Here is a 14,295-nt window from a genome sequence, read left to right on the forward strand (position 1 = left end):
CGCAACGTATCCGCTTTGAAGTACACATTCTCCCTAGGGAGAAGAAACGCCGACGATTGGATTTACCATTCATAAAATAGGGTCTACTACGTATCCGACTCGCAGCGATTTCGAAGCTGTTATCCAATTGGGTGGCTGAATCTTACCAATATAATGAAAACAATACAAATAGACTCCCTAAGTGGCTGTGAATAGTGACAATCGACCAATCAGATATAACCTTGCAAACACGCTGCGAGTCAGCCGCTACTACGTATCCAGACGTAAGGGTACGGACGATCGGATGGCTGCACGAATGGATGGTCGACCGAGGAAGAGAGAAGAACAGGCGCTCTAAAACGAGCACCTGGAGCTCTTTTCACGCTGTTGATAGCTTGGTATGTTGATGTTATGGTTAATGAGTGATGGATGTATGAGAAGCTAGCAACACCTGATGATGGATTGCCGCGGATTGTATATTGCACATTGTTAGTGTCCATGTTCAATTAAAAAAGAAGATTCGTTCAAATATACTTTTGAAAATACAGCGAATAATGGCATTCTATCATTCATTAGGTCCATGAGATAAATGAAACGGTGGCAATAATTAATGCATGAGAAAGCCATCGTCAGGTAATTGTTTTTTTAGGGCGACCCGCTTACAGATTTAACGCATGCGCTGCTGCCAGTGTGAATTTTAGTTGATATTCAAAGGTAACAAACCGCGACCATCGCACAGTAACCATAAGATAGCCGATAACACTTCTTTTGATCGGAGGAGACTTCAGAGTGATTATTGTTCAACGGGCTCTGCATTCTAAAAGGAGGAAAAAGTCGAACGACAAGTCGAAAAGATGAAAACGACCGCCTGGATAGTATTCGTCGCTATAACCTGTTGCTGTCATGAATTAGGGTAGGTCTGTGTAAACTGTGGCACCTAATGACATTGATCTCTGGCACAATTTGCATGGCAGTGTTTCAAGTTTAATTGTGTTTATTAAGCCTTTTGTGCGCCTCGCTTGTTGCCCGATGCGGGCCGACCAGCATTATTGCGCGTGGCTATTCTCTACGCAGATTTTAATTTGTATATATAACAAGCATACTCCTTCCATCATGCTACTGGTATCTAGGGAAGGAGGCGGTGTTTTCGACAGTTGACGATGACCACGGAGGTGCATATGAAAATATGGCGAGTTAACGTGTTGCTTAAAATTTCCAGACTGATTGCGGTTCCATGTTTTAGAGGTCACGTTATTAGGCTAGTTCCTTCTAAAGATAGTTGAACAACACCATCTTGGTGAAAAGATACTATGAGCTCAACTGCTTCAGGTAAATATATTTTATCCAACTTGAGAATATATTTGCTTTGAAACGGTTCATTTATTTATTTATCATTTTATCAGTAAACGAAAGTCCTATCATCTCTTTTTACGAAAAAAAATCCCCGAAGTATATTTATCATTCACTTCTCCATCTTTATATCATGTAAACAGATAGTACAAATCTGCATGAGTCACTTTGCTGGGCCTTGGAAAGATTATGACGACGTCGACGGGGTTCAAATTATGTAGAAAACACGATTGGAACTAATTGGGGATAACTGGATAGCGAACTAATATAATGTCGTTTTAATCTGCAGATGTATGCTTATCTTCTTTGCTCTCTAAAAGCAATGTGCTTGTTTATTGCAACGTTCAGCTGTAGGGCACCCAACACTTTGGAGAAATTTGAAAAATACAAAGATCCAATTCTCCAAAATTAGTTGCAATCGTGTTAGAATATAATGACGAGTGTGAGGAAGCCATTCGAACCTGTAATTTCAAACAAGATTTTTTTTGCTTCTATTATGATTGACATGTAATCGATACATCACGCCGATAAAGCATCGTTATTGTGATGGTCTATGAGGACGTGGATATCCTCCGTGTCGTACAATAATTAACAAATGAATGCGTCATTCATTTCCTTACCTTGAACCGAACTTATTCTTTGTGAAACAGAGTGTCGGTGCGACAAATGAATGGTGCATGCGGAATTGGGTTAGCTTGTTTTTTATATAAAATCCTCGGTATAACATGAGACAAGCTGTTCCACATGAACTTCACGATTCAATATCTTTAAAGAGGGTGTGTGGGGGGGGGGGGGTCGTCGGAGTTCTGCTCAAAGGTTGCCAGAGACCCCTACGACCGATTTAAACACTGTATCTAGGGTACGTTGGCGATTGATGAAAGTAAAAACATGTTTGTTAACAATGAATATCGTAAAATGTAAATGTTGCAGCTATGTTGATCTGATGCATCTAGATATCACGCATGACATACATTGTATGTAAAGTCGCACAAGCGCAGTACCGACGACCCCTCTTCCTTTAAGTCGTCATTACTACAGTATCAGCATATCAGTACTCGGCGTCCGCGCGCTTGTGGAAATCAACTTGCCACATCTCGGTGACGTTAGCGCAAGATAAAAACAGAACATCTGTTCTCGTTGGTGTGTTTTAGAGTGGCGTGATAACTAAATAGGGTAAATTTCTAGTGCTATTAAGTGCACTGTGAGTCAGTCACCTCATTTTCTTTTCAAATGCATATTTATGTACGACAGAAGTTCTTTAAATGGCACCGAACGGCACAGTGAATTCATTAACACGACCGAAGAGTCAAGCCTGCCGCCGTTCATTGACAGTGAGGATAAAAGACTTCGTCCAAACGCCGGAGGTGAGTTCGTAATATTGACCCGTTTTATAGCAACACCTACGGCCAGATTTCTGTACACACAACACGATCAAATCTATGTTTACCGTCACTATGACATGACTGAGCAAACAGCAAATCGACAAACGGAAACTGGCGGTATTCTTTGTTTTTCGATGTGTATCGAACATTTAATGACTCGATAAGCTTCTAGAAGTATTTAATGGATACAAACTGTAGTAAGTTTTATTCATTCATTCATTTCCATAATTACAAGACTGTAATTACATCACGATCTATGATTGCAAGATACAAAGACTGCTATTCTTGTGAGGTATAAAGACCTCACGTTATAAACTCTCACTGTGTATTACAAAAGTATATACAACAGTAAATATCTCAGTGTACAAATAAATAGAAACAAAAACTTACATATAATTAAATTAGTCAATAAAGAAATGCTGTTACATAAAAAGACACACGAGAATTATGAGGAATATGTTCTCTTTTATGAAAGGGAATGAATGTGAATAGGAGCTAGAAAATAGCTAATGCAAAGCTAATGAGTGTCTAGCTCCTGGTGGGTGGTAGCTGAGAATTAAATAAACAAAAAAACTAAATTAAACGAGGACGGAGGGTAAAATCAGAAGAAGACAACTAGTCGTGGTTTAAAATCCAAGATTTAAGAGCTTGTTTAAACTGGTGTCTATTGTTTATATTTTCCAAAATTTGGCTCCGTGGTAAACTAAATGAAAACTGGCCTTGACGCAGTGTTCTTTTTGGTACAATTAAGTGGGAACTGGCTACAGATCTGGTATAATACTGGTGACTGATATAGGAAAAGTAGTCTGAGAAATTGTGGGGGAGTCTGCCATACAAAAGATCATGAATAAAAATTCCTGTCTGGAAACAAAATTGTTCATAAATGTTCAACATATTTAATTCTCTGAAAAGGGGTGCACTTGAGGCTTGCGGGGAATTGAACACAAACCATTATAGGTATTTAACCGTGTCGCCAGTTAAAAATTCATTTCCCGGACGCTGGTTGTATTACAAACGTTTGAATCTAAATTGAATTCAACAGTGATTCTAAATTAAGTTTCCTTTTCAGTTAAATAGTGTTGTGAGTAGAAAGAATAATTTACTGAAAGACTGGGTGATAGTGCCATCAACCACATATTAATATTAGGTACTATAATAAAATGTTCGTGCTATTCTTTTGATTGGTAATCTTTGATGAGAAGGAGAGAGTTTATTCTAGTTTTTGAAAACATTATATAATAGATGCACACCGTAACATGCGCGGTCGGTTAATTCGTTGCAGGCCCTCCCGTGGACCTTCGGATCGGTTTGTACATTGAGAGTTTCCACTCTGTCTCGGAAACGGATATGGTATGTATGTTACAATTGTCATGTAATCTGCATGATATTCTCACGCGAGCAGTCACAAAAAGCCGTGTAGGCCTATTTCTGGCAGATGTATTTTGACCGGCAAAAAAATTAGATGGTTTTCAAAATGACGCCTAAGACTACGCTTACTATTGTTTGAGTTCGTGGCCATGTTTTCAGAGTTACCTTGCAGTCGTCGGCATGATATTGCGCAAATTAGTCCTAAAATAGCAACACAAGTCAGGGTCAATCGAAACTGACTTCGTCATTTTCGACATTAACGTGAAAAGCCATTCATAAACACAAGAAATTATTTTCCCTAAGTTGACTTCCGTGTCTGAAATGTTTCGCCCTAATGGTACCCGGCTATATTCAGTGAATGACACAACCCCCAAACCACATAAGAGTCAACGTTTGACACTACAATATTGCCTTAAGATAGCATGCGCCTCAAAAGTGAAAGACTTAAACTTTTGCTCTAATTTTCCTAAAGGAATCTTTCAACCATTGTCTTTCAAATTAAAGAATAAAAATCGGGGGGGGGGGGGTCACCGTGCAAATTTTAGTACTAGAGACAAAAATAACCCAAAATTTACCGATATTTAAAATTCAAAATAGCCAACTTCCCTGTGTTAACTGTATGTAGAAGAAATACAATTTTCGAATTTCGAAAAACTTTTTCTAACATTTTTTTTACACCAAGAGCTTTAAAATGAGCCCCCACAACTGGAATATCAGAAAAACATTGTACAAGCTTGAGAGTCCGAATAACTGTCCCCTTGAGGCGCGTTCTACTTTTGTCACGGTGGTACCATTGAAGTGTGTTAATGTTTATAGGAGCCCTAGCAATCGTTTTACGGTTCAGCTTCACACAGCACTGCCTACTCGCCAAATGAAATGAGCGCGTGGCGTGACGCCGCTTGACATGGCAGCACTGGTGAGCATTAACAAAACTATCCGCCACTCTCCGCTCTGTTCATGCTGTACGACGATTTGGCTTGATCGAAACAGGGGGGTTTTTGAAGCAGAGGGATGTTTCAGAGGCATTGTTATGCTATATTCGTCCTTAAAGGCACTGTTCGCGATCCCTGGGATCACCTTTGTTCTAGTCTGTAAGAGGATTATAGAGGGGTTATAGCCTTTGTTTTCCATTGAAATTGTAAGCTGGTCGGTAAATTTTCTGATGAGACAATCTGGTGCCAACACAGGCCTTTAAAGAGCTCTTCCCGTGCTATTTTTAATATACCGTCATCTTTTCCTATAGTGTTCAAGGCGATCTCTGCAAGGTCACTCACATTATTGCTGGTATCCCATGTTTTTTTGCTGCAAAATTTCAAAACGCCCTTTAGGCCAAATGAAAAAAAATATGCGCGTTTCCGGTAACATTCCTCAGGAAATTCGAGAAGTTAGGTCGGAGAAATGTGTTTTTTTTGTCTTTTGGTTGGCTAAGACGGATAAATACGATAAAATTTAGAGAGTTTTCTCAAAATGTAATTGATAAAGCGAAAAAAATGTATTAGGGTCGGCAGGTTTTTCAATCGTTAAGTTGGATAACGGAAACATATATTTGGCCTTAACTCAGACTGGCATTTTCACCATAAATATGATACCTTTATTTGAGAAATGAGAGAGGAAATCAAATTAAAAATACCTCCTTAATTGCAAAATCAAGGAGATGGAAAGACAATATCAAAATGAGGCACAGCTCTGCCAATGTCGTATTGCGTAATAAAAGTGTTCTACATCGATACAGTCTATAGCTGTTGTCTATACTAGCCTTCAACACAGTCTACATCTCATTGCCAAAGGCAGAGGCATACGGCATTTATCTAATTTATTCTTCAATGGAATCTGACAATGCATATTTTCAGAGAATTCCCGTTAGATATACCAAAATGTATAAGCTATCCTTTAAATTTACGTTTTCTCTCATATAACTCCCTTGTACCTCCAGGATTACTCTATCATAATATACTTCCGCCAGCTGTGGAATGACCCTAGGCTTCAGCATAATTCACCGACAATAACGATTGACGGAGACATTACCAGAATGTTTTGGACTCCGGACACCTACTTTGAAAACTCTAAGGACGAGCATATCCACATTTCACCAAAGCAGAATTCACTGTTTCAGATACAGCCGAACGGAGATATATTTTACAGTATAAGGTATGTTTCTTCAGTCAAATGTTTCTTCCACCCATCAATTCATCCATACTTCCATCCATCCATCTCATTCTATCACACCCGTTAATAGATACATATAGATACATACAAAGATATATAGATAGCTACATAGATACAAAGATACAAACATGAATGTAGGATATAGATACAGAATTGCATTGATACATAGATACAGGCATACATACATAATTACATACATAGATACTAGATGTATAGATACATAGGCCTACATAGATACACATACATAGATACATACATAGATACATACATACTTTACATACATACATACATACATACATACATACATACATACATACATACATACATACATACATACATACATACATACATACATACATACATACATACATACATACATACATACATACATACATACATACATACATACATGCATGCATGCATGCATGCATGCATTAATGCATGCATGCATGAATGCATGCATACATACATACATACATACATACATACATACATACATACATACATACATACATACATACATACATACATACATACATACACATACATACATACATACATACATACATGCATACATGCATGCATGCATGCATGCATGCATGCATGCATGCATGAACATGCATCCATGCTGCATACATACATACATACATACATACATACATACATACATACAATCATACATACATACATACATACATACATACATACATACATACATACATACATACATACATACATACATACATACATACATACATACATACATACATACATACTTTACATCCATCCATACATCCATCCATCAATCCATCTATCCATCCATGCACCCATACATACATACATTACCTTTTTACAATATCCTGTAACTAAATGATATGCTTGTATTTCCGTAAATTGCAAGATTCGTCACACTTATTGACTCAAGCGTTCAAATGATTAATTATTGAATTTCCAATTAAAGGGCTCCGACTGATTAATCTGTTGGAGAATTTTTTTCATAAAAAAATGAAAAATGTTACTACAGATTTGTCATATTTCTATAATTTTCTCAATTGCTGTAAATTTACCTTCTTAAAAATCGCATGGGCGTGAGATTATGTCCCGCATATTTTTCAAAATTGGCGCGAAGATACATTTTCACAATTCTTTGTTCTAATGAAATGATGGCGCCATTCAGGAACCCGTATAGTATGAATTCTTATGATTATTCATAGATGCCCTGGTGTACAAAGTTGGACAATAGAAAGACGCTGGTAGGGTACTTTTCATACTTTCACGGCTTGGATCTTAAACAATAGTGTTATGTGGGCAAACTGATAACTTGTACATTGTTTCTTTTCAAAAGTCGGTAGAACTCAAAGTTATATTTATTGTACTTTCTAAGACGATTGAGCCGACAAAGAACTGTAAATGTATAAATTGAGGTTACTTTCGTGTTTACGAGGAGGCACTCGAGATTCTGATTTTAATACACAGAGACACAGCTCTCATGACACAGAGGCCTACGGTCTCGAGAGAGAAACTTTCACCTAGGCCTAGGGTCGGCCGAATTAGGCCGTTCCCGCACGGCACCATAGTCAATAAATCTGGTCAAGTTCAACTCCGTACACCCGTTGTCGCCGTATTACTACGTAGCCGTGCCTCTGCCTTTATTTTATAAATTATTACAGATTAATGCGAATACGATGTTGTTCATTAACCGGGCACATATCTAACCAACAGGTTCCTACGATAATACATCTTCGTTGTCTTTCAGTAATCATATTTCTTCGCTTACATGATAATATGGCAAACTTTTTTCATATGTAATTATATTTTGTATACTTCATATTTGTCTATCCTTGCATATTTGGTAGAAACTGACAAAATTTGTTTACCTTCCGAAAAATTGATGTACCGTTTACAAGACAATGCCTTTTTCTCCTAAAGACAACATTCGGGCTGTATTCAACAAAAAAAGACATTGCAGATGCATTCCATATATCAGCTGGATCACAGAAGGGACCTCTGAGATGAGCAGAGGCGGTGAAATTATAGCATCAAGTACAAGGCAGAATTTGATCAAACCCGTACATACAATACGCAATATTTTTCGCTACAGTAGCTCTCTCTGTATAACTGTGTTCTACTCTTTTTTTTCTGTTGCAGACTGTCGCTAAAACTCTCTTGCAGCATGAACTTGAATGACTTTCCATTTGACTGCCAGTATTGTGGAGTAACTATCATGACGTGTAGGTATTCCGCTAGTAGAATTTAGTAAGTTACGCCTATTCAGCGAACAGAGGTGTAATCGCTTGCAACAATGTCTTTAAATTTATATTGACGGGAATCTTCACAAGTGCAGGTTTGGGGGCTTGAAGGGAGTCTAGCCATGCCATAGGGCATACCTTTTTATGAGACATCATAAGGAAAGCATATAGTTGAGTTAATGTTGCCGACAGCAAAAGTTTTAGCCTTCGCCTATGTACAGCAAGGTTACACCACTGTGTTGTTTGCTGGAATTGATCATCATTTCACTGATACAATTTGGGTTCATGATGTTTTCAAAAGACACCATCTGATTTATATTCATCTGACGTACAAAATCGATGAGTTTGTGCTACAAGTATATATTATCATGGACTCCAAGAGTTGGTGTAGTTGATTATGGTCGCCTATATATTGCTAAATCAGTTTGTTCTGAAGATAAAGTTAGGATAGAAAACACTCATTTAAATCTCAACTTTGAAATGCAATATGGCACCAAAACCGGTCAAATAGTCAGTATTGATATCATTCAAAATAAGTAGATAGTGCACCAGGTCTAAAAAACAAGAAACAAAAGCTTTGGAAATTCAAATGAGAGACTGGTAACTGTCGAGAGTCGGCTCCGTCGCAGACGTTCCGTCCACGTTCTGCATATTTTATCTTTACTCACGGTGTAAAAGTCATACAGAAGCTATACATGTATGAGAGCCTCCTTTTCTTATACATGATGTAGCTTCGATACCCAATCAACCTTTTAATCATGATTTCGTTTGCCTTAGATTCACACTCCACTAGGGACGTTATCGTAAGATGGCTCGGTGACCGGGAGAGTGCAGTTCAGATAGACGACAGTGTCGCTCTTCCACAATATCACATAGTTGGCAAAACATTAAAACAAGGTGTGAATGTGTACATACCAGGTAAGTTATGAAACATTATGTTGTCTGTTATCTAAAATTGAACAAATTAACACAACAATATATGTACAATGCGTCAAATGAAAGAATCAGTTCTGCCACTAAACCAATTCACCTAAAATTACATAGACTGTCGACAGCCTGAGTTCCTTGCTATTCTCTTGTCTCTTGTTAGTGTAGTCTTTCGCACACATACGACGACGGGAATGCTTTCGGAATGTCTCTCTCGCGCCTTCGACGCTACGCTTTCGATTCCCCGCACCGTTGTATATGTTCGAGAGAAAACACCAATAACAGACAGAAAAGGCACAGGGGACTGTAGACAGTGTAAAATTACATAATGCGAGTAGAAATCAAAATGATATTCATATCTGACGGTTTATCCTTAAATTCTGCGAAGCGATGGCAGGTTTTCGTCAATTCAGGAAAAGAAAATTATCACGACTTTCTACCTTGGAAATTATCAATTTCCAAGGCATGAAGTAAATGCCAGTGCAGGCATAATATATTTTGATTCATGGCTTCGTTCTCAATGCTTTTAGATTGGGTGAAATCAGGCAATAATCGATTGTGACTCCCAATTCTACTACCTCATGTAAACTTTATGTACACTTTCACCTACACACAGGAAACTACAGTTACATCAAAGCGGAGTTCAAGCTCAAGCGAGAGGTCGGCTTTTATCTCCTCGGGACGTTTATTCCAAGCACTGGTCTTGTTGTCATTTCTTGGTTAACCTTCTGGATAGACCCCATCGGGTCACCGGCGAGAGCAACGCTAGGGATAACGACGCTTCTAGCCCTGATTACATTGTCAAGTTTGGTGAAGGCTGGAATTCCAAAAGTTGCATATGTTACGGTAATTATTTTTTTTATACAGGACGATTCATGCAATGTCACGCGGTTACCGTATAGTAACGGAAATCCAGTTACAAAGATAAAGATCAAGGGGCATCGGTTTTTTGTTCAGCTAAAAGTTTAATTCATGCCACTGAAAATAGAACATCCTCAAACAATTGGCCACCGAAAAAAAGGAGATTACTAAACTATTGAAGACACGTTCAAACACTTCGTCTTATGTCTAGGTATACCAAGAAAAAGATAGAGCCAGAAACCAATCGTACGCGTTATTCTCAAATATTACATTAGTCATGCATTACATAAAGTGCTCGTCCATATAAAATACTATTCAATGCAAATTGGCCCGAAAATCAAAGGAATGAAATTCGTAACAGACAAGCAACCTTGTGTGTAGTGCATCACTGCTTAACAAGGGTATAATCGTAATATCTAACAAAGTGTAGCTATCCATGCTACATGTACGTAGTTGCATAAAAAAATAGTGATGTTTAAAGAAACCTTCATCATCATTTACTAACATTTCTCAGGCAATCGACATATGGTTGACTGCATGCCAGATGCTAGTCTTCGTAAGTTTGCTTGAGTATGCTCTGGTTTATTTTATGAAGAAAAAAGGACAGCGCAGATCGTCAAAGGAAGGCACACAATGTAATTCTCGAGAGGTGAGATCAATGTAATATCGAATATTCTCTCTCTCTCTCTCTCTCTCTCTCTCTCTCTCTCTCTCTCTCTCTCTCTCTCTCTCTCTCTCAAATCTATATACATTCACTATTACACCATATGTGCAAATACATACATACATACATAAATACATACAATGTACACACACATGAGAGATTGAAAGTCAAGTGAGTCATCCGATGTTATTTACTTTGGCCTTGGAGTAATGTTTATATCATATTATTTCAACCAGCAGCGAGTTAATGAGCCGAAAATGGAGAGATCGAATGGAAGCGACCTTTCACTGTTTACCCTAACAACCGCCTACAGATCCCCGTCGTCGAACTCAATCGACTTGTATCCATCGCAGCTGGAGCATGGGCTTTGGATAGAGTCAAATCAAAACGCGGCGGCGAACACACACAAGTCGCGGCACAAGGAGTATAACTTACCTGTGATGGCCTATAATATTGATAGATGTTGCAGGGTCCTCTTTCTGGCAAGTTTTCTGATATTCGACGTGACATATTGGATCGTCTGTTACAAGAGCTTACCTTGGAATCACTGACTTTCTGAAGGATACTACCTGTAAATTATATATATATATATATATATATATATATATATATATATATATATATATATATATATATATATATATATATATATATATATATATATTATATATATACAATTATAATGGATATTGAAGGCCTAGAAGTTGATGTGTACGTAAGCGATCAGCGCATCTATACGAAATCGGCACTTTTCTTTACCAACAGTCCATTTGAGCTGTCACCGTGCCATCGGTCGACTTAGGTATTGAGAATACCATTAGCAACTCGAAAAGCTGTGTGTCTAATAATACATGACCATCCTGCGACAGCGTAACTTTCTTCGACAGTCCTATGTGTTATTAAGTCGCGACTTCCCTAATATTTGCGACTGCACTAGGTACATTGTTGTTGTATATTATATTAAACGATAAGTGTCTGCGCCGTTTTAAATTATTTCGCAGCGAACTTTCAATGTACTTTACACATCTGTAGTACGCCCTTCGATGGCAGTCAATGTGCAATTTCATATTAAACTTTGGAATTTATGTGCGTGCTCTGTGAAGCGAAACACTAGCTACGTACAATAAACTGTGACTCTTACATATATTTAAGCTGGCAAACACTGCAACAGGGGTTATATTTTCAGACAATTGTTATTTCATTCAAAAAATAGAGAATTTTGACTAATGATTACGATAGGACTGTCAGAATATAAATTTTCTCCACTTTAAGTAGAGTAAACATCGGGAAAAGGCATTCTGACTCTTAAGGTAATTTGTTTTCATGATACCTAAATCACAAATATCCCATGGACCTGGTAATGTATTACCTTAAATGGAAATGATTATTGGACCAGTTTTATTTCATATTCTACAGTCCTTATTGTCAATCTTCAATTTGGAAAAGAATAGTATAAAATTTTGTTGAGAAAAAAAAACATGAGTGAAAGTTTATGTCTTCTGAGTCAGAGGCGCACAATACCTGAGCGTCTCTTGTAAGTGATAGAGTTAAACGTGGTGAGGCAATGTATTTCAACAGTCATGAGCTTTGTTGATAATATGAACGAGAGAACGTAAACTGAGATTGTATTTTGTGCAAGAAAAATTCATTTTGCGTAAGAAACAATCCTTGCGAACCATAATTTTATATATCACGGCTTCAACCTTCATTAAAATTGAACGAAGGTTACTTTGCGTAAGGCATTCTGGCGATTTCGATGTGGATTACTATCACTTTATGCATTATGCATTTGCCAGAATTTTTAACATCTCTGCATGTTAAGCGTTAGCCTATTTAGTCAATATTGGACGGCTAAAATGGTGCAAATTGAAGCCTGATGTTCTAATAAGTGATATGTTGACACGGTTTACAAAGTAATCTTAGATCAAAAACTGATAGACTGGATATCTTAATCATATCATAGACTAATCATGAGACGGACATTTGTTAGCTGAACTGAGATTCAAAATTGGTGTTCTAAAAAGTAACCTAATCTTTTATTTTAGATATAAGGGAAGCTTTATCCTTTTTTGTGACCATGGCATATTTCTTTCGTATGGTGTACAAGATCAGGTCGAACTAAACCGGTTTTTCACTGACAAAAAATTACAACTCGACATTTACACAGTTCGTGCCTCGAAACGGAAAGACTTAGAACTCTTCTTCAAGCAAACTATCAGTCATTCTCTCTTCAAAATCAAGAATAAAATCAGGGTTTACCATGCAAAGTTTGATATGAGACGAAAGAAGTACCCAAATTCACTGACATTTGGAATTTAAATGACCGTCAATAGGGAAAAAATCGATATTCAAATAAAACAAACCGGTGAAAACTTTTCAGTCAGTAAGCTCCAAAGTGGTAGACCAAATCATTATAATAGTTACACTTTAATAGTCCGACAATGTGTCCTAAAGGCCCGTTCTAAAAGGACTATAGTTTTATGGATGATTCAAAGCATTTTCGCTTCATTGCTGTAGTAATATACGCAAGACGATTGCAAATAATCAGACAGTAGCTTTTATGCTGTACTTGTAAAGGAAACAGTCTGAGAGAACCCAATGCATTAAAAACTACCTGTAACTAATTCACTAATTATAACAATGGTTATATCATTTTAAATATTAAACATTTGATATACGCAAGACCTAACTGTGTGTCTTTCTAGTCTCTTCAAGACTCTGAAGTCTTTTAAAGAAAAGGATCTTATCTGTTTACCTGTTTATCTTTTATCTGTCATCAGATATATCATTTCATTCTCTTGATTACTACTACAACTTAGACGTTTATGCCGCGAATGATAATGAGAAACAAACTTGTCAACATCTTGTTAGGTGCCAATTTTTCTCCTGCATGAGTGACAAACTTAGACGTTGGAAATTGTGGTGAGTATTGAGTAAAGTATGTGAAGGTTAACAATAAAAAAACATGTGGGCAAATTTGCAGTATCCTAAAAAATTAGCAAAAACCAGAGGAGGTAAAGAGTTAAAGCTGGCTGGTAAAAACGTTAATATTTAACATTTTATGATCATGCTAAATAATTTTCATGTTTTTTTGAGCGGTCTGATGCGTCCAAGCTATAATGACAGTTTCCAAAAACTATGAATAAATCATCACTTGCGACGTGCTTCAATTAGTATAATCAAAAGAAGACAGCCCAGCCCTGTTATTCTGGATGAAATTCAATTAATTGGAACAAGGTTATTCTTCAGTGTGTCATTTTTCTGCCTATGTTTCTATGACTACAGGGTTTCTCTTCATTGTACGATGTGGTTTAACAAAGTAATTTACCCTTAACGATGCAGTGGACAG

The 14,295-nt window shown here is 37.3% G+C and overlaps 1 protein-coding gene across 1 annotated transcript; it reads left to right on the top strand.

The window, feature by feature from the left end:
* Positions 1–1,266: 1,266 nt before the first annotated feature.
* Positions 1,267–11,611, top strand: LOC139115862 (glycine receptor subunit alphaZ1-like). The gene is made up of 9 exons (XM_070678264.1): positions 1,267–1,308; positions 2,581–2,693; positions 3,994–4,061; positions 6,013–6,227; positions 8,394–8,476; positions 9,272–9,412; positions 10,038–10,267; positions 10,797–10,931; positions 11,183–11,611. The coding sequence occupies exons 3-9, from the start codon at positions 4,059–4,061 to the stop codon at positions 11,495–11,497; spliced, it is 1,122 nt and encodes a 373-aa protein (XP_070534365.1). The 5' UTR covers positions 1,267–1,308; positions 2,581–2,693; positions 3,994–4,058; the 3' UTR covers positions 11,498–11,611.
* Positions 11,612–14,295: the final 2,684 nt, after the last annotated feature.

This window comes from Ptychodera flava, chromosome 17 (assembly GCF_041260155.1).
Source record: "Ptychodera flava strain L36383 chromosome 17, AS_Pfla_20210202, whole genome shotgun sequence".
Taxonomy (NCBI): Eukaryota; Metazoa; Hemichordata; class Enteropneusta; family Ptychoderidae; genus Ptychodera; species Ptychodera flava.

Excerpts from the sequence above, each read along its gene's own strand:
- LOC139115862 (XM_070678264.1), top strand. Across the intron at positions 9,413-10,037 it reads TGTGAATGTGTACATACCAG|GAAACTACAGTTACATCAAA; the intron begins GTAAGTTATGAA and ends ACCTACACACAG. Across the intron at positions 10,932-11,182 it reads CACAATGTAATTCTCGAGAG|CAGCGAGTTAATGAGCCGAA; the intron begins GTGAGATCAATG and ends TATTTCAACCAG.